Source organism: Neolamprologus multifasciatus, chromosome 3 (assembly GCF_963576455.1).
Source record: "Neolamprologus multifasciatus chromosome 3, fNeoMul1.2, whole genome shotgun sequence".
NCBI classification, from domain to species: Eukaryota; Metazoa; Chordata; class Actinopteri; order Cichliformes; family Cichlidae; genus Neolamprologus; species Neolamprologus multifasciatus.
Genome location: NC_140441.1, coordinates 4945067 through 4972023, shown reverse-complemented (window position 1 = coordinate 4972023; position 26957 = coordinate 4945067). Strand labels below are relative to the sequence as shown.

General features: G+C 42.6%; 3 protein-coding genes across 6 annotated transcripts in view; 2 read left to right on the top strand and 1 right to left on the bottom strand.

The window, feature by feature from the left end:
* The window catches only part of LOC146521193 (protein NLRC3-like), a 111668-nt gene that overhangs the window by 58868 nt on the left and 25843 nt on the right, over nucleotides 1–26957 (bottom strand). The window lies entirely within an intron of this gene.
* Nucleotides 1023–23752, top strand: LOC146521196 (NACHT, LRR and PYD domains-containing protein 12-like). Of its 3 annotated transcripts, none has more exons than XM_085154253.1 (8): nucleotides 1023–1474; nucleotides 1709–1810; nucleotides 4877–5112; nucleotides 5222–7202; nucleotides 8141–8314; nucleotides 21132–21305; nucleotides 22473–22646; nucleotides 23640–23752. In XM_085154253.1, exons 1-8 carry the CDS (start codon nucleotides 1023–1025, stop codon nucleotides 23647–23649), a joined length of 3303 nt encoding a protein of 1100 aa, XP_085010379.1. In that variant the 3' UTR covers nucleotides 23650–23752. The 3 variants fall into 3 exon arrangements, with proteins under 3 accessions (XP_085010379.1, XP_085010380.1, XP_085010381.1); XM_085154255.1 differs by having other exon boundaries at nucleotides 1343–1474; nucleotides 5219–7202; XM_085154254.1 differs by lacking the exon at nucleotides 1709–1810 and having other exon boundaries at nucleotides 5219–7202.
* The window catches only part of LOC146521164 (protein NLRC3-like), a 482659-nt gene continuing 481505 nt past the window's right edge, over nucleotides 25804–26957 (top strand). Inside the window, exon 1 of the mRNA XM_085154291.1 lies at nucleotides 25804–25827. The gene's annotated coding sequence lies outside the window, so the exon portion shown is untranslated. The remainder of the gene's footprint in view (nucleotides 25828–26957) is intronic.

The window sequence follows — 26957 nt, the reverse complement described above, 5'->3', positions numbered from 1 at the left end:
AAGATTGGCCTGAGGATCAGCTCTGAAAAGTCAAAGATCATGCATGTCAGCTCCAAGGACCCACGACGAGGGATCTACATCGGGACACAGCAGCTAGAAGAAATAGAGAAATTCACCTACCTCGGTAGCGTGATTTCCCACGATGGCGATGCGGAGGTGGATGTTAAATGGCGCATTGGAAAGGCAGCTGCAGTATTTCAGAAGATGAACAAGATCTGGTCCTCCCCAGCCATCTCCCTCAAGATCAAACTCCGCTTGTTTAATTCAATCGTGATCCCAACCGCCATTTATGCCAGCGAGACTTGGAAGGTGTCAGCCTGCATCAACACCAAGCTTGACGTCTTTCAGGAGCAATGTCTTCGCCGGATTCTGAGGATCCGCTACATCGACCACATCACCAACGAAGAGATCCTGCGAAGGAGTGGCACAGTCAAACACAACATTGTTGCACGCAAAAGGCTCTGACTGGCCGGCCATATCCTCCGCATGGATGATGCACAGATTCCAAAAACAGCGATGCGCTGGCAACCCCTGGGCGTTAAAAGACCACAAGGACGTCCCCGCAACACCTGGCGAAGGTCATTCCATCAAGACCTAAAGACATCGAATATATCGTTGGAAGAAGCTGAAACCCGGGCACAAGATCGAGCTTGGTGGTGTTCGTTTGCTGCCCAATATGCCACATAAAGCATGGGAGGATTTAAGTCTAAGTAAGTCTAAGTAAGTCAGTTCAAACTGAGGAGAAAAACAGTCCAAATGGATTAAACATGTGATTCATACATCTCCAGGAATAAAGTCAGAGCCTGCAGGAGCTTTAAATTCATCGTTTTTCCTTAGACTGTTTGAATTCAGTGTGTCAGAGAAACAGAAACATGGAGGTGTGTTCATGACAGCGTCTGAATCCTGATCTCAGAGAGAAATTTTAGATTATTCAGCAGAGCTGATGTGGGACTGAGATCTGCATCAATATGAATGTTACATGTATGAAGTTCACATGTTAAACTAGGACAGTCACAGATATCATGTGTGGACATCATGTGATCCTAAAGTGTCTTAGTGGCCATAAAAGAGCTTTAATTCATACTGAGGTCAGAGTTTGCAGTGAGCTGACTGTATCACACTCAGAGCTGTTCGGAATGTTCAGTCGTTTTCTTGTGTTTTGTGTTTTGTTATCGGAATGTCTTAAATTTCTAAGTCAGCAAGTGAGATCAGGTTTCTGTGATCCCTGCTCTGGATCATGTGACCTTTTTTCTAGGTTATATGACAGGTCAGAGGTCAGCGACTGTAACTCAGTTACTTCTGTTAATGTGAACTCACGGAGTGTTTGTGATTTACCTCTCAGACTGACTAAAGTCCACAAGAAGATGATGATGGAGAAAGAGAAGGACAGAGCAGAGTCTGCAGGATCCAGCTGTGAAAGTGACAACTCCAGAGATAATCCTCCATACTTCAGTGCTGAACCTGGACCAACGAGGTCAGAGAGCTGAACTCACTGAGTAATAGTAATAATTCTGCCCTGACATTATAATTAGTGTTGATTCTGGTTGATTTTCTGACTGTGTTTGTGAGCTGAGAGGAAATGAAAATGAATTTCTAACAAAACAAAAAAGTTGAACTCTAATCTAAGAGGACTGTTACTGACAGGAAACAGCTGCATTATCTGCAGTCTGTGTGATCACAGCTGCTTCAATCATGTTTGTGTCTGCAGAGGTCAGAGGTCACAGTCTGCAGGGTCCAGCTGTCCGTCTGTGAGGAGTGACTGGTCCAAACCTGAAAATCCAAACTTCAGTGGTGAACCTGGACCAACGAGGTCAGAGAGCTGTGATGACTCCTTTACATGTTTGTGTTTTCCTGGATAAATATGACCTGAAACATCCTTAGATTGTTACAAAGATTCATTAAAAAGAAAACAATGAAAGAGAAAAGATCAAAATGTTAGACTTGATCATTTGCTGTTTGAGGACAGTGATGCTCATGTCTGTGGGGAAAGTGTGTACTGAGCAGTGTTGGGCAAGTTACTTTGAAAAAGTAATTACTTACAGTTACTAGTTACTTCATCAAAAAATTAACTTAGTTAGTAACTGAGTTACAAGATTCTAAAAGTAATTACTTGAAAAGTAACTATTGCGTTACTTTAAAAAAAAAAGTTTAACCCTCTGGGGTCCAGGATGTAATTGGACATTTTTAATGACTTTTGAGTGGTTATATTTATTTATTTATTTTTATTTATCTATATTTCACCTTTAAAAACTGTTTATTTGGCTTGTTTGGTATCATTCTTTTCAGCACAACCTCATGTGTCTGAATTTACAGTTATGTTTTCATTTTGATCTAGAATCAGACAAAAAACCTATATTTTTGAATGTGACAACCACAGCAGCTAAAGCCTGGATCATACTGGCTGCTGTTAATGAGACCACCATCATGACAACACTGAACAACAGTGGTGTGGATGTAGTGGATAAATCCCACGATACTGATGCTCAGATTTAATCACAGGAAACAAAACCAGATGTTTCCTTCAGATTGTGACCTTTGGAGTGGACGATGCAGATTCCAATAGAGAATAAATGTTGTTTTTCAGCTGTGAAAAAATAATCCAATTTTCTGGATGGTTTGCTCTGGCAACCACCACATCTATACTTGTGAATCAGATTGCTAGATGGAGAAGTGTGATTGGTCACTCTGGAGAACACATCTCCGCAGCTCTAGAGTCCAGTGGCCATGTGCTCGACACCACTGGACCATTGTGCTTAGTGATGTCAGGCTTGAATGCAGCTGGTTGTCATGGAAACCTATTAAGCTTTGTTCTTGAACTAATCTGATGGCCAAATGAAGTAGTGATAGGCTCTGCAGAAACTTTGCACTTCAGTATCCATTGACCCCCAAAAAATTATCTCTCCATTGAACATTTCTTGTGATTTCCTGCCTATTTGGAGGTAAAAGAGGCAACCAAACATATGAGATATCAATGGAAAGCCCAGGATATCCTCTATCTAGTACATCAGGATTTAGTATGGCAGCTTGTCTGTGAAGGTTCTCAGTCATCCAGGTCATCGTAGTCAAAGGAGCTTGCAAAGAAAAGCGTCTGGACTTCTTTAAGTTACTTGAAGACATTTCATCTCGAGAGGTGAAACGTGAAACGTCTTCAAGTAACTTAAAGAAGTCCAGACGCTTTTCTTTGCAAGCTCCTTTGACTAGTATGGCAGCTTGAATAACTCAAAAGATATAGACAAAAAACAAATGTCCATTACAGATGACATTAATGCATAGGCTGGTTCTCAGAAGGAGATTGTGTATATGAAGTAAATGTCAGGAGCAAGCAAGACAGACACAAAGCAAACAAGTCATTCTTCTAAATATCGTCAAAGTAACGTAAGAAAATGTTTTAGAAGCACCAAACAAACTCAAACTGATATGAACGATCAACAGTTACAAAAATGTTTAGAGTTGCTGCACAAAGTTGTCACAGCAGATACTGTTGGCAATGTTTCATAAATGTCTTTGATCTCATAGATGTTTCGTACTGCAATGAATGATCTTCTAAAACATGTTTTTTTTCTTTACCTCATGGATACAACTCATTCAAAATATATGTAATAATGTTTAAAAATTATGAAAAAAAAACATTTGGAAAAAAATGATATAATCTTTCATGTTGTCCTTTGAGAATAAGTTTCTAAAATAAAATTTTGAAATCTGTAGTTCTAGTTTAACAGTTGTAGTTTGATCAGCAGAGACCAGAGCTCTGAAAATGATTGTGGTGAAGCTTATTCTGAAATATTTAGTCTCCTTGAAGATGTCCTGGAGCCTTCATATCACAACTGCTGCACAGATAAAAGTCTTATTAGTTTGACTCAGAGAAAAACTTGTTGGGGGAAAAGAATATGAGAATTACACACCTAACTAATAAATGATTAAATATATTAAGAGAAGCTACTGGAGCCAGTGTGGACACAGTGGCTGGTCACCAGGAGGACCTGGAGACGCTACAGAAACTGATCTGTTAATGTTCCCTTTGATTGTTTCCTTTCCTCAGTCTTTCCTTCTTCTCCTCCTTCCTTGGAATTGTTGTGTGGTTTGACATTAGGACCAGTGTGCAGTGTGGGTTCCCCTCAGACTGAGTGGGAGAGGGTTGGCCCACTGCATGACCCCCTGACTCTTACTGAGTCAGCGGTGGGTTGGTTGTAATACTTGAGAGTGGGAACAGCAATCTTCTCCTCTCGCTATGCCGGCCCGTCAATACCAGTTTCTGACCACATTTCTGTTGCATATATGCTAACAATACTAATGCTAAAGGCTGCATTACCAATGCTCAGCTGTGTTGTTCAATAATAAGAAGCAACAAAGGCAAAGATGTTTGGACTTCTGTTTGATCCTGCAGCTGGAGCAGCTGTCAGAAACCACATCTGTAATGTGGCACCGAGTACAGTCTGACTGACAGCTGGGACACCTTTTACATTCATTCATGTTTTAGCTGCTTAGAGTTTATGCTGGAGGGGTACCTGCTCACCTTGGATATGTTTATGTAACTAATCAGTTACTTCTGTAAAGTAATCACAATTAACTAAACAAAGAAAATCTGCATACACTGACTGAAAAACATGAAATATATAAACAGCACCCTCCAATGGAAGGCTTTTACTGTGAAGTCTTTGCGGGAAATGTGCAGTCACAGCAAACTGCAAGCAGATTGCTGAATGTTTAATGAGAAAGGCAGAAAGAAAATGAGTTCAATAGTGTTGATGAAATCAATGAATCATCACTTTGTTTCCAGATTGAATGCTCCACCAGGACTTCTGCACCATCTTTTAAATTTGGATATTTTGTGCAAAAGTCAGTAAATGATTTTAGTGATAAAGAAATGTGTTCACAGAGAGAGGAAGAAGAGTGGTGTTTGTGAGAAGGAGCAGCTGCCCTGCTGTGCTTTGTGTCAGGACGTCCTGAAGGATCCAGTCTGTACCAGCTGTGGACACAGGTTCTGCAGACAGTGCATTTCCTCATACTGGGACCACTCTGCTTCATCAGGAGACTCCTCCTGTCCCCAGTGTGGAGAAAGATCCAAAACCAGAGCTGGACTGCAGACAGCCAGTCAAAGCAGCTGTGTACAAAGTAAGACTAAACATCTGTCTGCTGATGGACTTGTTTCTGAAAACTGGACTTTTTGTTGTGTTGTTCACACATTGAAGAGTTTTCTTTCTGTTTTTCTTTCTTTCAGCAGTTGTTGGTCTGCAGGAGCTTTTAGATGAACATAAGATCAGTCTGAGGAGGAGATGTGAATGTGTGGCAGAAGGATGTGATGAAACAGGAAGTAGAACCCTCCTCAACAGGATCTACACTGAGCTCCACATCACAGAGGGACAGAGTGAAGAGGTTCATACCCAACATGAGGTGAGGCAGCTGGAGACAGCTTCCAAGATGGACGCCCTCCATGGCACTCCAATCAGGTGCCAGGACATCTTTAAAGCCTTACCTGACCAACAGAGACCCACCAGAGTGGTTCTGACCAACGGCGTGGCTGGTGTTGGAAAAACCTTCTCAGTGCAGAAGTTCACTCTGGACTGGGCAGAGGGCTTGGAGAACCAACATGTCAGTGTGGTGGTTCTGCTTTCATTCAGGGAGCTGAACCTGATCAGAGATGAGTATTACAGTCTTCTGGAGCTGCTCCATGTTTTCCATCCAACATTACAGAAGGTCACAGCAGAGAAGCTGGCTGTCTCTCAGCTTTTGTTCATCTTTGACGGCCTGGATGAAAGCAGACTTTCATTGGATTTCACCAATAGGAAACTGCTGTCTGATGTTACACAGAAGTCATCAGTCGGCCAGCTGCTGACAAACCTCATCCAGGGGAATCTGCTTCCCTCGGCTCTCGTCTGGATAACTTCCCGACCTGCAGCAGCCAATCAGATCCCTCCTACATGTGTTGACAGGATAACAGAACTACGAGGCTTCACTGACGCCCAGAAGGAGGAGTACTTCAGGAGGAGAGTCAATGATGAAGAGCTGTCCAGCAAAATTATCTCTCATATGAAGACATCCAGGAGCCTCCACATCATGTGTAGAATCCCAGTCTTCTGCTGGATCACTGCTACAGTTCTGGAGCACATGTTAACTACAGAGGAGAGAGGAGAGCTGCCCAAGACCCTGACTGACATGTACTCACACTTCCTGCTGTTTCAGACAAAGAGGAAGAAGAACAAGTACGATGAGGGACATGAGACGAGTCCACAGGAGCTGACGGAGGCTGACAGGGAAGTTCTTCTGAAGCTGGGGAGGCTGGCGTTTGAACATCTGGAGAAAGGAAACATCATGTTCTACCAAGAAGACCTGAAACAGTGTGGTCTGGATGTGACAGAGGCCTCGGTGTACTCAGGAGTTTGTACAGAGATCTTCAAACGAGAGTGTGTGATCTTCCACAAACCAGTCTACTGCTTTGTTCATCTAAGCATTCAGGAGTTTCTGGCTGCAGTCTACATGTTCCACTGTTTCACCAACAGGAAGACAGAGGTGGTGGAGAACTTCCTATGTCCCCAGGTGGGAAACTTCATCTGGGATGAGGAGGAAGAGTATGAAGATGATGATAGTGATACTGATAATTATAGTGATGATGAAGGATTGGTGAATGATTACGTGGATCCAAGACAGGTCTGGGACGAGAGCACTATGATGAGACAGCAGATGATTTACTTCCAAAAGATAACTTCTATGACCAAGAAGCTTTTTGGAAGGGATCTCCGATCATACGATGCATTTCTGAACAGAGTCATGGAGAAGTTCCTCCAGAGTAAAAATGGCCACCTGGACCTGTTTGTTCGCTTCCTTCATGGCCTCTCTCTGGAGTCCAACCAGAGACTCTTAGGAGGTCTGCTGGGTCAGACAGTGATCAGTACAGAAATCATCCAGAGAGTCATCAACAACCTGAAGATGATGAACAGTGATTACATGTATCCTGACAGAAGCATCAACATCTTCCACTGTCTGATGGAGATGAACGACCTCTCAGTACATCTGGAGATCCAAGAGTTCCTGAAGTCAGAGAACAGATCAGAGAAGAAACTCTCTGAGATCCAGTGCTCAGCTCTGGCCTTCATGCTGCAGATATCAGAGGTGGTTCTGGATGAGTTTGACCTTCGGAGGTACAACATATCAGAGCAGGGACAACTGAGACTGATTCCAGCTGTGAGGAACTGCCAAAAGGCTCGGTGAGTCCAGATGTGATCATTAACACACTTTATTAGTGTAGATTAGTAGTTTAGTTCTTCAGATGTACACAGTACTAAACAACTCTCATTAGTTGGAGTTTCTCAGATAAAATTATATTTTCTGTTTATCAGGAAATGTGTGTGTGCATTATCCTGCATTGGTAGTCGTATGCTGTGTATTGTAGACTCACTTCTACATGTAGTTCATGTGTTGTGTCATTTGGGGGCAGGATTTTAAATCTGCGGCTGCTGTTGTTGGTCATTCAGACGCTCCTGTTATAGAGAAGACAGAAATAAGAATCTTTGTAGTGAAGTGAACTCTAATGTTAAAAATCGTGACAGAGAAAAAAAAGAAAGATAAAATGAGCTAATCATTTCTTTTTGTATTTCACTTGAAATCAGATATGATATCAGCAGCTCTGAGTTCAGTTGTCATTATTGTCCAGTGATGAGATTTCTGCTCCGTTTGGTAACAGTTACCACATTTTTCCTGCGTGTCGACATGAACAGTCGTACCTGACAGCAGCAGGTAGCAAACAAAGATCAGCTTTCTCCGGCTGGAACTCTTCACTGAGCTGAATTCATTCAAAATGTTCTGGAGTCAGATTCAAAACAGGAAACAGTCCAAATGTCTGACTTTGGATCAGATCTGCCTGACAGACCGTGAACATTACGGAAGCCTTAAAGTGATGCCATCTTCCCTCCTTCGTCTGCACATTAAAGCCAAACAAAAATGCTCATTAAAAGTCTGCAGGTCTGAGAGAGACTGAGTCATTGTGTCATGTCAAACACAGTAAGAGGAGCTGAAGCACAGATGTGAAGAGCAGACGTTCATCAGATTGTGACGTCACTCCGTTTTGTCTTCATGTACATTCAGTCTATTTATAATGCCGAATTTCCTCTTTTATAATAACACATTTTATATTTTCTAATCACAGACTGACTCAGTGTCGACTCTCAGAGACTCAGTGTGAAGTTGTGGCCTCTGCTCTGAAATCCAACCCCTCCCATCTGACACAACTGGACATGAGTTTAAATGACCTGACGTTTTCGGCAGTGAAGCTTCTCTGTGCTGGACTGGAGAGTCCCAACTGTCGACTCAAGACTCTGAGGTGAGTTCACTGACAGTAGAAGTTCTTGTTTTTCTATATTTCAGATCTTTGATTGATGTTCATAAATGTTCAGGATGTTGTTATGTAATTAATATACTCTTAGTGCTTGTTTTCTGATTATATTGTTTTATGTACTTCAATGATGAAGGTTTGTAAAGCAAGGCAACTTGTGCCTCACAAACTAAGTGCTCAGCCAGACTGAAAAACAGGAAGTTAGTGTAGAGCTATACTAGCATAGTAATAAATACAGGAAGCCAGACAAAAAAGAGGAACTTGTACCATACAAGCAGTGTTTGTATCATCATCATCATCATCATCATCATTGTTTTTTTATATAGTACTTTAAAAACACGCAAGGCTGACCAAAGTACTGAACAATAGAAACATAATAGTTACCATAAGAATAATAAATACGATAAAATAATAAACACAGCAAAAACAATAAAATACAAGTTAGTCAACCACAGAGTCAAAAGCCAGTGAATACAAATGCGTTTTCAATCTGGATTTAAAAACCATCACTGATGTCGATTGCCTAATGTGAAGAGGAAGATTATTCGAAAGCTTAGGAGCCACAATGGAGAACGCTTGGTTTCCTCTTAGTTTCAGCCGTGATTTGGGGACTGAGAGCAACAGCTGCTCAGCTGACCGGAGCGAACGAGTGGGGACATAGGGCTTCAGCAAATCAGACAGATACACAGGTGCCAGACCATTTAAAGATTTAAAAACCAATAAAAGAACTTTAAAATGAATCCTAAATTCAATTGGAAGCCAGTGCAAGGAGGCCAGGACCGGAGTAATGTGCTCAAATTTCCTTTTACTAGATAAAAACCGTGCCGCAGCATTCTGTACTAGTTGCAGGCGTGTCAGAGTGCCCGGTCCAACCCTTATTAAAAGGGAGTTACAGTAATCCAAGTGTGAGGTTATAAAAGCGTGGATAACAGTCTCCAAGTCACGCCTTGAAAGAAAAGGTTTAACCTTCGACAGACGACCGAGTTGATAGAATGACGATTTCACCACTCCATTCACATGGCCATCAAAGGTAAGTGCAGAGTCGATTTTTAACCGAAGATTGGTAATCGAGCTCTTCAGGTGAGGGGTCAGAGCAGCAAGGTCAACATCACGGATATCAGAGAAACGATTCGGGCCAAACAGAATTGCTTCCGTTCTACGTTCATTAAAATTTAAAAACTTTTGAGTCATCCATGACTTAACATCACTAAGGCAATCAAGCAGGAGTCTAATTTGGGAGCTATGAGAATGACTGAAAGGAAAATAAAGCTGGCAATCGTCAGCATATAGATGAAATGCAACTTTGTGTTTACGAAAGATCGCACCCAGTGGCAGGAGATACAATGAAAACAGTAATGGCCCAAGAATAGATCCCTGTGGTACACCCCATGACAGAGGGGCCACAGAGGACGATGACGAGCCCAACTTAACACAGAAGCTCCTGTTTGAGAGATATGATTTTATCCACAGGAGTGCCAAGCCAGAAATGCCCACACAATGCTGTAATCAAGAGATCAGAAGGTCGTGATCCACTGTGTCAAATGCAGCAGTCATATCTATTAGTATAAGCACTACGTGTTTACCACAGTCTGTCGCTACCAGGATATCGTTCATAACCTTTATGAGAGCTGTCTCTGTGCTATGAAACGGCCTAAAGCCGGACTAAAAAAAATCAAACATTTGAGAGTTGTTTAGATAATCCATCAGCTGAGTGTGAACAACCTTTTCCAAGATCTTACTCAGAAAAGGAAGTTTAGAGATGGCTCTAAAATTTGACATTACTGAAATATCTGAGCCTGGCTTCTTAAGTAAGGGATAAATAATTGCATGCTTAAACTCACTTGGTACTTGACCTGACAAGGCTGGTATTGATTATGATCAGAATATGTAAGGCATCTGATATATTAAAATAAGTATTATTCGCAGATGACACAAATATTTTTTGTTCTGGGGGGAACCTAAAGGAGCTGCTGGATACAATTACATCACAAATGTGCAAAATTAAAAAATGGTTTAAAAGGAACAAACTATCGCTAAATCTAAGTAAAACTAAAATAATCTTATTTGGGAATTCCCTTAGAAATGCACAAGTGCAGATTCATATAGATGGTGTGGAAATTGAAAGAGTACTTGAACATAAGTTTCTTGGTGTGATTATAGATGATAAATTAAACTGGAAGTCTCATATAAATCATATACATAACAAAATTTCAAGAAGTGTCTCAATCCTGAGTAAAGTAAAACACATTCTGGACCACAAATCACTCCACATTCTCTACTGTTCCCTGATTGCACCGTATTTGAATTACTGTGCAGAGGTGTGGGGCAATACTTACAAATGTTCGCTATCATCAATCTTTATATTACAAAAAAGGGCCATAAGGATAATCCATAAAACCGGTTACAGAGATCATACAAATCCACTATTCTTAAAATCAAAAATTCTCAAATTCACAGATCTGGTTCATTGTATCACTGCACAAATTATATATAAAGCAATAAATAACCTGCTTCCTGACAATATTCTAAAAATGTTTTCTAAAAGGGAACGGGGATACAATTTGAGGGGGGAATTAAATTTAAAACATCCTCGTATCCGTACAACATTAAAAAGTTTTTGCATCTCTGTGTGTGGAGTGAAACTGTGGAACAGACTAAGTAAAGATATAAAGCAATGTCCGAGCATGACACAGTTTAAAAAGCGGTTTAAGGAGATGGTTTTTACAGGGTACAGGGAGGAGGTAGAGATTTGATAGGGTGTTCTTATCTAATATTTTCATGTGTGTGAGGGTGCACGGGTATGTTGGTATGGGTATATATATATTTGTAGGTTGTGTATCCTTTGAGGTGTTAATGGGGTTATTGAAAATGTGTATATGTGCGTATGTGTAAATACGTATGTATGGATAGATAGAAACATATATGTATATATATTTAAAAAAAAAAAAGAATAATAATTAAAAAAAAAAATACACATGACATATAATGTGATTGCAAGGAGGTATTTCTGGAGTCTATAAATTACTAGATAGTGGAAAAGGTGTGGGACTAAATAAGCTCATGCTTCTTCCTGCTCCTTTTTGAACATGACAGATATTTGTAGTTGTGGTTGCTCGTTTTCTTTTTTGTTTTGCTTTGTTTATTTGTCTCTTTTAATTCTATGTTGTTGTACTTTTTTAACATGTTCAAAATAAAGATTCAATCAATCAATCAATCAATCAATATGTGGTCCAACAGTAGGAAACACCTCTTTCAGAAAATGGGAATGAACGACATCATTCGGAGAACCACATGGTTTAGCAGTTAACACAAGCTTCTCTAGTTCAGGTAGAACAATTGGTTGGAAAGTAATAAGCAAATTTAAACAGGGAACATGCACAGCCGGGCCAACAGAAGATAAAGTGGAGGGTCTCAAACTTGCAACCTTATCCACAAAGAAATTAAGAAACTTATTACACCTCAGAAGATTGCAAAAGAACATGATCCTCTGCATTCAGTACAGAATTAATGGTATTATACAGAACACTAGGGTTATGTGAATTAACAGCAATAAGTTGTGAAAAATAGGAGTTTTTGGCGGTCTTTACTGCCCTCTGATAAGCTTTCCAGCTCGTCTTAAAAGCTTCCAGAGAAACGTACAGCATGTCCTTTTTCCATCGTCTTTCACATCTCCTACATTCTCTTCTAATGGCTCGAGTAAAATCGGTTAGCCAAGGGCTGGACTTGGGTTTACACTGCCTGAGTCTTAGAGGTGCAACAACATCAAGGGCAGATTTACAAACAGGTCCAGGTGAGATAGTAATCCATTTACGGAGGACAACTAAGAGGGACTGGACACAAGTTGTTCAAATAGTGTTGGAAAATCCTCAGCAGTATCTGAGCCGAAGGCAGGATAGCATCGCATAGGTGCAGCCAGTTTAACAACAGGACTAAGAGGAACAACGTCAAATAGAATGGGCATAGGGTCAGAGAATACAGCATGCGCCACATGTAAGTTACAGACAGATAACCCATATGATAACTCCAAATTCAATGTGTGACCACGTTCTTGAGTGGCACATTTAACAAATTGAACAAGATTAAAAGAGCTCACCAGGTCCATGAATTCCTTAGCCAGGGGTTTCCCTGGGCAACAGACGTGTATATTAAAATCACCGAGTAGCAGGACCTGGTCATACCGAGATGCACAGTCAGCGAGAAACTCTGAAAACTCAGATAAAAAGTCCTTGTTATATTTAGGAGGCCGATAAACTATTGCACACAGCAATGAAGGCGAGTGGCCCAGTTCTCACAGGCAAAGCTCAAAGCTGGTGTGGCGTGTCCATGAGGATAGTTGCTTAAACTCAAAGTGTGATTGAAAAACAACAGCTAACCCCCCGCCATGACCAGACGCTCTCGGAGCGCTAAAATAAGCACAGCCGGCAGCAGTTCAGAAAAAAACGCTTAACTCACCCGGTGAACTCCAGGTTTCAGTCAAACAGAGGAAATCCAATGCATGGGAAGAAAAGAAATCCTTCAGGATGAAGGTGTTATTCGCCACCGATCTGGCATTTATTAAACCCAACCTGAGGGGAGCTGGTTCGGAGACCTCCACAGCAGTGACAACCAGATCCACCGATCGAAGGTTTGATCGGTCCATTCCCCTCCAACGTAGATGCTGAAGAGGGAATGATTTAACAGGGCTGCTCCCGATAGAGCCGACAACGGGAACCAACCAGGAATCCACAGGATCCAGAGCATGCGATGGTACCAAGAGTGGTGGAAAAGATTGACGAACGGAGCGTAGATCGTGAGGAAGGTAAGAAATCCGCTTAACGAGGCGACCTCCACGGGTATTCCGTCTCCTCCGTCACTTACGCATATCTGGTGGCAGTGGTAGGGGATACCAGCGCAATGGTACTGCTTCCAGGTAGGGAGGCAGAAAACCCTGGCTATCTTTACCAAACCAAACTGAAACTTTGGTGGACAAGGCGATTTCCAATAAAGTCTGGCGATCATACGACAGTGTTGAACTGACATGTTGCACAACATTAGCTAAAAACAATAAAATCAAACAAATGAAATAGAGCGGTTTACGGCATATCGAAACTGTGTGACGTGTAAAGTACCAAAATAACACCTATATGAGACAAATTTTATGAGTCTAATGTTAGAGATCCGGCAACTGGCGTTTGGGCTGTGCAGGGCTCTCTCTTCCGGAAGATTATTGAATAAAAAGAATTATAAATGAACCAGAGCGGTGTTTTGTTATTGGACTTCTGTGCAAATCTTTTTTTTTTGCCTGTCCCGTTTGGTTCTTTTGCCATCAGAATTATTGTCTAAAGGCGAGGAAAGATGCCCAATGGATTTACTTTACCAAACTGACCATCACAGCCTTGCCATAATGGTCTATTTGATTCACCTTTTATTGTTTATTTTATTTTATTTTATTTTTTTTATTTTCACTTGCTAGATACAGGACAGACTTGAATGAGGAAAAGGGAGAAAGGAAGAGGGGGAAAAAACAGCTGAGAAGAGGGACGGGGATAAAGGGCAAAAAAAACAAAAACCAACTAAATAAGCAGACAAAAAAAAATACATATATCAATCACCTGGATCACCTGTTGAGAAAGAAAAAAGAAAACAAGCAGAAGAAAATGAGAGCAATACAATAAACAACATCATGATGATATATGGGAATATAACAGTAAATACTAAATATTAAACATTATTGTGCAGCACGTAAGATCGACAGCGCACAGTGTGCTTTGAGGTAGGAGCCAAAAAGGGTGTCGTTTGTGTGTGTGAGCACCCGTGTGTACACCTGTGAGCATGGACGCACTTGTTTTTTAAAAGGTTCCTTCATGAAATGATCTGCTAGAGGGTGTGGGGGACCACAGCCCCGTCCTCCAGGGCATGAAGCAGGTATGGAGGAGATCAAGACTCAAGACATCCAGAGGCCCCCAGAACACAAGAGACCAAGGAAGACCAACAGAGGGGCAGCTGCGCCACTATCCCAGAAGGAGCTGAGGAGAGTCCCAGATGAGGGGTCACTCAGCAGCAACGGAGCAGAAGCCAGGGGGGGTTGCAGTGACGTGCCCATGAGCTCCGCCGGCAGCCAGCTGCCATATGTAGTGTTGATGCAAGTGACCGAGCCCCAGGCCGAGAGGCCGAGGGCACCTCACCCCCAAAGTGGCCCAAGCGAGCCCCAGGCTCCAGGCCCCGATAAGCAGCCACCGAGGAGTGAGCCGGTGTGTACCTGGGCGCCCACCCCCGGACACAAAGAACCACCAACGCATCGATGTCTGAGGGCGTCTGCCACCGGCAGGGGAAGTGGTGGGGGGAGATAGGCCTCCATACCTTAGAGGGCCTGAGATGTCCCCAGAGAGGTGGCGTCTGATACAAAACCTGACATATAGACAAATACATACAGGCACACACAGATATAAACATTCATTCCCACCCTCATGCTCTCATATGCAATTACTCAACACTCAACCAACGTGGAGACAGACATAGAGAGACACTGTACACACAATCACACTCCCCAAGCATACTCTAAGAACCGCGTCTAGGTACCTTTGCCCCTGGAGGGGGAAACTGCACCCAGACCCAGGTGGTGTTACCCTTTTTTCCCTGCGGTGGGGAGAAGCAGACCGCCCCGACTCCGCAGCAGCAGGGACGCCCCACACTCCAGACCCCAGTCGGACGGCCAACTCCTCCTCCCGGCCCCCTGCTCCAGCAGGTCGCAAAGAACGGGGGTGTGAGAAGACTCCAAAACCTACCTCCGCCCACTCATATGTAGTGTTGATGCATGTGTGTTCTAAGGTGCATTTAAAACCCAGGAGGGCATGGAGCTACCTGCCAGAGAGCAGCAGGTAAGCGCATAACCCCTCCTGATAGCCCTCAGTGTCTACGTGTATTTAAAATTGAGAGGTGGGCAACGACGCCAGGGGTGAGGTGTACACCCTGATGGTCTTTTGGAGTCCGTGTAGCGTGCCCACCCCCAAGATCCTATGTGTATGTGTTATGAGAGTGTGAGTAATGTGAATGTGTAAGTGGTGAGATAAAATTGAGGCACAAGAAGCCAGAAGGGGACAGAGGGGGGGATGCCTCCCCTGCACCCTGGTGACACACCTTTACCCCAAGGCCCTGCATGTGTGGGTGATTGTGGTGGAGCGGGAAGAGGGAGGCAGCTGGAGATCGGGAGGGAAGGAAGGGAGGGGCAAGTGACCTCTCCCTGGGGCCAGCTCCCCCGCTGACCCCAGTAGGCACCCCCATACTCCGCAACCCGCCAGGGAAAGGGGGCCCAGGCCCATCCGGACCGGAGCCCAGAACAGCAGCGCCGCCCGGCCCCACAGAGCCCGGGACAGCCCACCTGACCCCACCACAGAGAAAACTGCACCCACCCTGTCATCCACTCATCTTCCAGACTACACAAGACAATAGACGCCCAGGCTGAGATCTTCCTCCACCTCTCCTGTATCTCCCCCTCCTGCAGAGTGAGTTCCTGAAGAGAGGAAAGCTCCTGCAAGGTGTAACAACCTCCCCCACCAGTTGAAGAGCCCCCCAGGTGGCTCAATGCACTGGCGGCACCCTGCGCCAGGGCCGGGCCCCCATACACCCACCCGCCCACAACCCCAGCAACATACCAACCAGGACCAAAGCCCCCGAGGCCTAGCCAGGGCCCGAGGCCCAGAGACGGAGCGCCCCCAGAACCTCACGCCCGTCCCGGACCCACCCAGGGGCAGCCAGGCTACCAGGTCAGTAACCCACGTCCGTCAGCAGAGACCCTCCCCTAGCCTCGCTGCACGCAGCCACGAGGAAACCGTCACCTAAGAGCCAACAGAGCCCCTAATAGGCCATGACTGCTACCCCGGGTTGAGCCCCCCAAGAAAGATGCTCCTGGGGAACCCCCCGACGCCCTAAGCCTGTCCCTAACCCCACACCAATCACAACAGCGAAGGTGGGACCAAACTATGACCTCCCACCCCCACTAGGTGATGGAGCTAATCAAAGGAGCCGAGAGCAATTGATCTGATGTGGTGGCAGAGGCTGTATCGAGACTAATGTAATCTAATAGATAATTTCTATATTGATTAGAATTAAGATTATTTTTATTTTTCCAGTTCATGAGGACTGTTTTCTTGGCTATGCATAGGGCAGTGAAAACCATATGTGCTATATTCTTATCTGTAGTGACATTATCTAAGCTGCCCAACAAACACACTAAAGGGGAAGTTGGAATGTCACATCTCAAACACTTTGATAAGTCTTCACATATCTCGCGCCAAAACTTCTGAACTGGTGGACAGAACCAAAGAGCATGGATATAATTGTCCGGTGTTTTGGTTTGACAGTGTGAGCAGTTGTTGGTAGACGTAAAGCCCATCTTGAACATCCGATGACCTGTATAGTGCACTCTATGTAGTATTTTGTATTGAATTAATTGAAGACTGGGATTTCTAATTAGATGAAAGGTTTTTAAGCAAATCTGAGACCAGAAGTTTTGGTCTAAGTTAACTGATAAATCCGCTTCCCATTTTGCAATAGGAAGTGATATTGATTCATGTCTTTTAGAAAGCATTCTGTATATTTTGGATAGTAATTTGGGGGTTTTAAGAGTAAGAAATTGAACCACACTTGGTGGTGTTTGTAGTTCAACTTGACCCGGTTTAAATTTCTTTTTTACTATGGATTTAATTTGTTGATATTCTTAAAATCTTTTCTTGTTGATCCCATATTGTGTAACTAGTCTGTCACATGAAATAAATTCTGTTCCTTCTAGTATATGTTCTAAATATTTGATTCCTTTACCACTCCAATCTGAAAAGTTTATCATATTATTGTTTTGTAATATGTCAGGGTTGTTCCAGATAGGTGTACGTTTGCATGGGATCAATGAAGACTCCATCAATTTTAGAAACTCCCACCATGCTGTCAGAGAAGAGCTGATGTTGATGCTTTTGAAGCATTCATGTCGTTGGATGTTTGAGCTGATAAATGGTAGATCTGTTATCTCTAGATTATTGCAAAGTGCTTGTTGTACATCTAGCCAAGGTTCATCTAAGAGGGTATGTTTTAGCCATCCTGAGATAAACTGAAGCCTGTTGGCTAAGAAGTAGTGCTGAAAGTTAGGTAGTTCTAATCCTCCTTTATCCTTGGTCTTTTGAAGTGTTTTTAAGCTTATACGTGGGGGTTTATTTTTCCAAAGGAATTTGGACATACATGAATCTAGAGATCTGAACCAATCTTGTGGCGGTTTAGTTGGGATCATTGAGAATAAATAATTTATTTTTTGTAAGACCATCATTTTTATAGTGGCAACCCTTCCCATGATTGATATGGGTAGACATTTCCACCTAGCCAGATCGCCTTCTACCTTCTTTAAAAGTGGGATATGGTTTAATTTAGTTAGATCTGCAAGCTTCGGAGAAATATTAATACCTAAATATTTTATATTTTCCGATTGCAGTGGTGTAGAAGAGGAATTATGGAAGGAGCAATTAATCGGAAGGACTGTAGATTTTGACCAGTTAATTGAGTAATCTGATATTCTTGCAAAAGAGTTTATCAATTCAATCACCGCAGAGATATTGGTTTGTGAATTTTGGAGAAAGAGTAACACATCATCCGCATAAAGGCTGATTTTATGTTCCACGTTCTTGCATTTTATGCCCTTAATTACTGAATTCTGTCTAATTGCTGCTGCTAGTGGTTCAATAAAATTTGCAAACAGTGAAGGGGAGAGTGGGCATCCCTGCCTGAACACCTTGTTCAAACATAGGAGTGTCCATAAGTGCACGTGACACCAGGACACTCTAGGCTGCAGGTCGATGATCGATTTTGTAATCGTATCACCAGACCTGCGACCATGTGTTCACTCGGGTAAAGAGAGGGGCTGAGCTGTCAACTGATCACCACCTGGTGGTGAGTTGGATCAGTTGGTGGGGGAGGATGCTGGACAGACCCGGTGCACCTAAGCACGTAGTGAGGATGTGCTGGGAATGTCTAGCAGAGGCCCCAGTCCGCGAGATCTTCAATGCACACCTCCGGCAGAGCTTCAACAGCATTCCGAGAGAAACTGGGGACATTGAGTCCGAATGGACCATGTTCAGCGTCTCCATTGCCGAAGCTGCTGCATTGAGCTGCAGCCGCAAGGTGGTTGGTGCCTGCCGTGGTGGTAATCCCCGAACCAAATGGTGGACACCAGAGGTGAAGGGAGCCACCAGGCTGAAGGAGTCCTATCGGGCTTGGTTAGCCCGTGTGACTCCGGAGGCAGCCGACAGGTATCAACAGGCCAAGCGGAACGCGGCTCGGGCAGTGGCTGAAGCAAAAACTCGGGTGTGGGAGGAGTTCAGAGAGGCCATGGAAAAAGACTTTTGGACTGCCTCAAAGAGATTCTGGCAAACCGCCAGACGTCTCAGGAGGGGAAAGCAGTGCTCTACCTGCACTGTGTATAGTGCTGGCGGAACGCTGCTGTCTTCAACTGAGAAAATTGTCAGGCGGTGGAAGGAATACTTCGAGGACCTCCTTAATCCCACTGACATGTCTTCCTCCTCGGAAGACATGTCAGTGGAATTAAGAGTCTGGGGATGAGGGGAATGACCCGCCGATTTCCAAAGGCGAGGTAACTGAGGCAGTTAAACAACTCCTTTGGTGGCAGAGCCCCTGGTTTTGATGAGGTCCGCCCCGAGTTCCTGAAGGCTCTGGATGTTGCAGGGCTGTTCTGGTTGACACGCCTCTACAATGTTGCATGGATATCAAGGGCAGTACCCCTGGACTGGCAGACCGGGGTGGTGGTCCCCATCTTTAAGAAGGGGGACTGGAGGGTGTGTTCCAACTACAGGGGTATCACACTCCTCAGCCTCCCTGGGAAAGTCTATGCTAGGGTGCTGGAAAGGGGAGTTCGTCCGCTAGTCGAACCTCGAATACAGGAGGAACAATGCGGTTTTCGTCCTGGTCGCGGAACACTGGATGATAGGTTTGTAGCTTGAACCTATTCGCTGGAACGTTGAAGACAATGTAATTACACAGCAAGCAATTACACAGTGTAGGCAACGTTCTTTATGTTTCATGTGCACGGGAGAGAACTGAACAAACGCCGTTCCTTCGCTTGACCCCAGTTGCTCTTGTCCGCTCTCCCGTAACACTGCTCCTTTATTGTGGTTACATGAATATGCATAGGTTCATTAACATATGACGTATACATACACACAAAGAGTACCTTGCCTGTGGTTTTGTAAGTGTGTGTGTGTGTGTGTGTGTGTGTGTGTGTGTGTGTCAGAATGTGAACCTGTGAAGACTCCCCAGAGCTGGTGCAAGGAGTCTAGCGGTCCGTCTAAACAAAAGGCTCTTATACTTAACCAGATACAGAGTAGGTGTCCTCCTATACCATAAATCAGTAAGAGCAGAAATAACCTCTCTCCTGACCTTAAGTTGTGTGTGCATGCCAGAGCACTCTGGAATACACTGCATAACATCATGCGTCATCAGATACAATACATCAGCGGTCCCCAACCTTTTTTGCGCCACGGACCGGTTTATGCCCGACAATATTTTCACGGACTGGCCTTTAAGGTGTCGCGAATAAATACAACAAAATAAAACTAGTACCGGTACCGAAAAAAAGAAGATTTATTCATAACACACGTGAAAAGACCCAGGAAAACCGAGTTAACGATAAAAACGATAACAAAATAACGCTGAAAATCGATAAAAACCCTGAAAACCATACATTTCACACCTGAGCCTCTACTCTCACGGCCCGGTACCAAACGACTCACGGACCGGTACCGGTCCGAGGCCCGGGGGTTGGGGACCGCTGCAATACATGCATATGTCAAATTAAAACCACAATAACTTCTAACACAGTTTGAAAAGAACATCGCCTCGTCTCCATCCCAGGTGTCTTCCTGTCGCACGTCCTGCCCGTGCTTATCTTCTGGAACATCAGGCACACGTTCTGCAACAAACTGTTCTTTTGCAAACACAATTTTGCAGCCACAAGCAAAATATGATTAAACTTTCACCTATAAATGAGTCTATCTACTGTGTGTGTGTGTGTGGGTGTGTGTCGACCTTAAATGCTCTCTCATCTCACCCGTTGCACTTCTGACCTTTCACCAGAACAGAGGCTCATCCTTATATGTGTAATAACCTAACTGAAACTATATATGTAATATGTTGAATAAATGTTTTAATCAAGAACCACTACTAAAAGCTTAATAAAAGAATATAAAAGTATAAAAGATAATAATGAATAACCTGGTTATTCAAATAGCATCATCCAAACAGCTCCTCAAAATGACAACCAAAATGCACACTTTACAGAGGGAACAAAGACATTTTAGAAGTATACTTCCTGACTTATTCTCAGTCATCTGTTACCAAGCAAACTCAAACACAGCAGGTTGCTGAATACACTCAGGCCTCTGCTCAGCTACTCTTTTTGCTGTAAGACTAACCTTCTAAGCTCCACGTCACTCACGCTCTGCTTAGTTTCACTTCCTGGATGCAAAGCATGCTCTGCAAACCTACAGTTTCCTGTCAAGATGTTTAGGCCCAGACTATACTCAGAGTTGGGCCTTTCTTTTATAATGCAATGTAATCTGCATATAAACATTTAAGATTATGACAAGCATTCAAAAGCATTTAAGATTATAGATTCAACTCAACAGTTTAAAGTGGTTCAGCTTTTTTGAGTTTCCATTTTCTAAACTTCTACATTCTGAACCTTCTTCAACCCTGAACAGATTATGAAACACTGAATGATTTCAAGCACATACTTTGTCTAATAAACTAACATATTTTATTCTTCATACAGACTGGGGAGCTGTGGTTTGTCAAAGATCAGCTGTGATTATCTGGCAGCAGCGCTGAAGTCTAACCCCTCCCATCTGATAGAGCTGGACCTTAGAAACAACAACTTGCAGGATTCAGGAGTGAAGCAGCTGTGTGGTTTTCTGGAGAGTCCAGGATGTAGACTTGAAACTGTGAGGTCAGTCACCATGTTTGTATGTAGTACACTTAACCTGTGTACTACATACAAATATGCTAGGAACTTCCTGTTGTTCTAAGGAGGACTGGAAAATGTGTGAAAATCTCCCAGTCAGTTCACAGCACACTTCAATCATTTTCCTCCCATGTCTTATGCTGATTCAGTGTCACATTCATCTTTGGTCCTTGTTCTGCATCCCCACCATGGACTTCATTCCTTTCCAAGCCAGCCTTGAGTGTCCTTTATTCAGCTCATCCTCTGCTTTACTTTAAAATAATTTTGTGAATTTTAGTGATCCCTGTGGGGAAATATCTATGAAGCAGTGGGGAGCCACTAAGCCGGCGCACCGGGGAGCAGTGAGTACGGACGGTACCTTGCTCATGGGTACCTCAGGGTAGCCATTCAGTGGATTCAAACAACCAACCTTCCGATAATGGAGCAATAACCTTGTCTACTGAGCTATCCCTGCCCCCCTTTTAGCTGCTTTATCTCTCTTTGAACAAGTTTATGTGCCTCAATCTTTTTCTTCTCTCCCTCATAACAAGACAGCTTCTTCTGCCTGAGACAATGTTGGAGTGATTTACTAATCCATGGCTGCTTATTGGGAAAATACTTCCTGTTTTCAAAGTAATCCCCATTTTTCCCCAGAAATAAATGTAAGTAGAAATTGATGATCTAAGTGAGAACATGAGCCTTTAAAAAGTCCCAGTGGGTGCAGTCAAAGCAGTCCATCAGTTCCAGTATAGGGTGTATGGTCCATACCGGAACAACTGTGTGCTCAGTTTGAACTCTCTTCAGTCCTGTGATCTGACAGACCCAGAGGGGCCATCACATCACATTTAGAAGCTCCCCTAATGGAGCGACTACACACATCCAATACTTAGTCTGTCTTATCGGACAAACTGGAAGAAATGATTCAAGGACTTAGTCACAGAACAGAGATTTAAATCTCCAAACTCAAACTGGCGGCATCGGGGCATATAGTCTGAAAACTCTGCATAGTTTCCTGTTTGAAGCTGCTTCCTGTTGGCTTCAGCTGTTTGGAGTTTCCATTTTCTAAACCTCTACACTCTGAACCTTCTTCAGCTCTGAACAGATGATGAAACACTGAATGATTTCAAGCTCACACTTTGTCTAATAAACTTACATCTTTCATTCTTTATACAGTTTGAGAAGCTGTGGTTTGTCGAAGATCAGCTGTGATTATCTGGCAGCAGCGCTGAAGTCCAACCCCTCCCATCTGAGAGAGCTAAACCTGTGGTTAAACAAGCTGCAGGATCCAGATGTGAAGCAGCTGTCTGATCTTCAGCAGAGTCCAGACTACAGACTGGAGACTCTGAGGTCAGTAGAGTGTTGGAGTGAGTTGGTGGTGCTGTCAGCAGTATTGTACTAAACACAGTCAGTATGAAACAAAGATCCAGTGTTTCCTGTAAAGCTGCAGCTTCTCAGTGAAGCTGTGAGAGGACAATGGTGACAGGCATATTGATTGGAAACAAACACTTGCTGTTTCTGCCTTTATGGTCACTATAGTAACGGCTGACACACTCTGATCAAACACTGTCAACAGCCAATCAGCTCTCTGAAAAAAGCAGCACACAGACCAATGGCTGCATTCATTTCCAAGTTTAAAGCAGTGAAGAACACAGTCTGTAGGTGAGGAAGAATTTAGTGAGAGCAGATGTTTGGATGGAATTCCTCTAGTTCACAGCTGGAACCGTCCACTGGATTGTTGGGGTTCCTTAAGAGCTCAGAGTGGAAAGACCAAGGTTATTGTGTTTTTACAATAACCTTGGTCAGACTGCTATACAAAACATAGAATACAAATGTTTTGCATAGCATTTGTATTCTATTTTTATCCTATTATATATAATATTTTATTTTGTTTTATTGTATATAGTATTGTATTTTATTGTATTATGTAAATTTGTGTACATTATCTTATTCTTATTCTATTCCAGTGTTCTCTAATTTTTGCTATATAATTTTGCACTGTCCACTTTCTATTGTAACAAAATAAATTTCCCACTTGCAGGACTAGTAAAGCTTATCTTATCTTATCTTATCTTATCTTATCTTATCTTATCTTATCTTATCTTATCTTATTCTAATGAATGAAAGTCCAAAGTAAAACTAGGAGTGAGAAAAATTTTCATCAACTTCAATAAAAATCCAAAGATTAGAAAAAGTGAAGCAACAATGAGTCCTAGTACAGTCCCAGCACTGAAGTCCCTGCTGCTCTTTATACTGGATGTGCTGCATCACTAACTGACAGCTGATGAAGAGTCTCTAAAAACACTCGTTTATCTTCTCTGCTCTTCCTTCTTCTCTCTGCAGGTGGAGCTGATGATGGTAAACAGGATGGTGAGAGAGGATGAGCTGTGTCCCGATTTGATTTTTCATTTGTATTTGTTTTAATGAAATATATGACATATACTCTGTAATCATATATACTTGTATACACCATACATATACATACACCCGAGTGTTTTATATGATGGAATCACTGAGCATTTAACCTACATGCTGAAATCACAAGACCCAAAGGTCAAATATGGAAGTCCTAGTACAATAATATTTGACCCAAAGGTCAAATATTATCTACAATTATATTAATAAAACTTTGTGCCATTTGCTTTATGAACACATGTTGATCAATACTGTTTGAAACATTGTGTTAAGGCCAACAGTGACTAGCCCAAACATGGGGTTAATTCAACTTGCCAATGCTAAAGTATGGGACCTCTTTTCTCTGCACTCATTTGTGCTTATCATTTTTGGCCCCACTGGGTATGCACCTGGGGTGCTGTTTTCTCGCCTCAACCACCAGTAGGTGAGAAAATTTCTTTCTTAGCATAGATAGCAGTTTACTTCAGGTAAGCGCACCTAACAAAATTGTCGAATTGATTAACTTGAATTGACACTGCAACCTTCCACGCCATTCAAGTCACCGTGTGTCCAACCAACGCGTAGTTAGTGCAGGAGGTGCACGTCAGGTCACGTGGAAGGTTACGGCGTAAGTTACTCAGATTACTCACAGAAGTCTAAATCAACCTTCAGTCTGAGTCGAGTCAGCCGAGGTTCAGAATAGTGGATCCTCACATCGCTCATTCAGAGACTTCCTCAAGTGTTTGTGTGAGTACAGAGAGACGCAGCTCTGCTTTATTCATAATTACTAGTCAATAAATGGGCCTACAATCATTTTATAGCACAATCACATGTACGAGTGTCATGTGACCTGGGTTAGAAAGATATAGAAGTCCTCCCTGGCTGCGTCTACATCACAGCTCAGAGGTTCAAAGGTCTTAATGTCCAGCTTTATGTGATTAAATATGATCAGAGTGCTGAAACAGAACTTTTCTCTGTTTCCTAATAATAAAGAATTGTCATTGTTAATCAAAGATAAATGAGTCCTTTGTGAGAGGAGCAGGTCAGCAGGTTGGATCTAAGGTTCATGTTGAAGACTCCAGCAGAGACACTAGAGGGGGAACCTCAGTCCAACCTGTGAACCTGTCAACTGATTGTGTGATTTTTGGCTTCATCTGCTCATTGTTGCTGTGTTAGATGGTTCATTCAGAAGGATTTGGATGACATCACACTTCCACTCAAGGCCCAGCTGCTCTCCTGCTAGGGGATTATCATCAACACAGAACTCGGGGATAAGAGCATCTTTAGGCCTGGCTGACCTCTCCTCACCAAAGAGAAGAACAAACTCAGCATTAGCTAAGAGTAGCTTAGTTACATCAGTAGAGTTTAAGTCATCTGATTATTATTATTTGATTTTGCTAAACTGTTTTAATAAAGTTTCCTGTAATGAAAGTGTAAATTGTAAATTTTAAATCTTCTTCCACTGATCTGTGAAGTTGTCACTATATCAGTGAGTTCCAGCAGAAGCAGAAGGAAAGGATTCAGTAATGACTGAGCGTTTGGATTCAGGGATCAGTCCTGGAATCTGGACTGCTCTGATGATGCTCCTCCATCTAAATTATTCAATGAAATCATCTGCGTCATTTTCTCCTGCTGTGAACTCAGGGATCCTCTCAAAGCTCAAATCCAAACCACTGAAGAAACTCTGCTGGAAAGAATTCAGCATTGATTTAAAAACAGTGACAGTTTATGAAATTAAGTCATCAAAATGATGCAACTTGTTTCAGATATTTAGGATGATGAACATTTCTGCCCTTTACTGAGGCCACTTTGTCCATTTAATGAAAGTGTCATGAACAGTTAGCTGTGACATCATCAGTACAGAATAGTTATGGTGAAATCAAACTGTTTATGATATTTCATTGACAGCACTTTAAAGTCTGAAGGACGTCTTATTTTGTTGATTCCTGCTGTTGAGGGGACGAATCAAGCGTGTGCAGTTTGGGAAATGACAAATATGATATTGTACCATTTTAATCCTGCAAACATTTGTTTGATTTGATTTCTCATTGGAGGAGAAAGAAAGACAGGATGGTGTTTAAAAAAGCCCACAGCTGTGGAGTGGAGCTTGTTGTTGGTGTCTCTGTGTGAAGAAACTGTAAGTTTGCTTTGTTTCCTCCTTTAACAGTTTGTCTTTAGGAACTTCACTGTTTGTTCAGCTCATGTTGGATTTCTTCACACAACACACTGTGTGTGTTTGTATTAACGTCAGTGTGTAATGTTTTCCTGGCTAACATCAGCTGTGTGTCTTGAGCTGGGAGAGAAAGTTAACTGGTTCTTTATGTCCATGTAAACAGCTGGAGATAGAGAGAGGAACATGAGGGATTTTCTCTGTTTTCATACATGGAGTTCCAAAGTAGATGAAACATGTGTAACTTTGTTTCACACTATTACGAACTGTTAGCTCTGCTCTATCAGACTGTTTATGGTGGAACAGGTTTCACTGGTTTTAAACTGGGACTCAGACTCAGTTACTTGTTGGTTCGTCACTCAAACCATTTAAACATGATCTAACATCAGTCATCAAGTTTCTATTCAATAGAAATCACAAACATGTACAGTAGATTTTCTGTCTCATTAACAGATATTTTCTGTTCATAGAAAAATGTAAAGTTCTCGTTATATGACCATTGTGATGGACCAAGTTAAAAAACAGGAGGAGTCCCAATTAATTATTAGAAAAATAGTTTTTCATTTATTTAACCCCCAAAAATTAGATTTACAAAAGTAATAAATGTTGAGCTCATAAAAGAGGTCAAAGAAACAAAACTAAACTCAGGCAAACGTAACAAACCAAATGACTTTATATTTCTATACTGTTGGATTAAAACAATTCTTCTGCAGAAGAGGCATTATACACAGGATCATCTGACCATGGAGGACCTACCCAAAGAAGTTCATACTGACATAAATGTCTACAGTGTGAAAATGGATGACATAAGTTATGGATACCTGGAAGCAGCAGAGAACAGTCCTCAAAGAAAAAAGTGGTGGTTGCCTCTTGCTAGTCGCCTTGTATGTCTGTCAACAGATGTGAACTATGCTTTGCTCATGGTCTCACCTGAGTGCATTGCAGTTTTCTGTGACAAATCTGGGAGGTATGGATTATTTGATTCACATTCAAGAAGTGCAGCAGGTTTACCCCAGCCAAATGGAACAGCAGTCATGCTCACTTTCACTCATGTGAATGACCTGATCACCCACCTGCATAACCTTTTTCAAAATCAA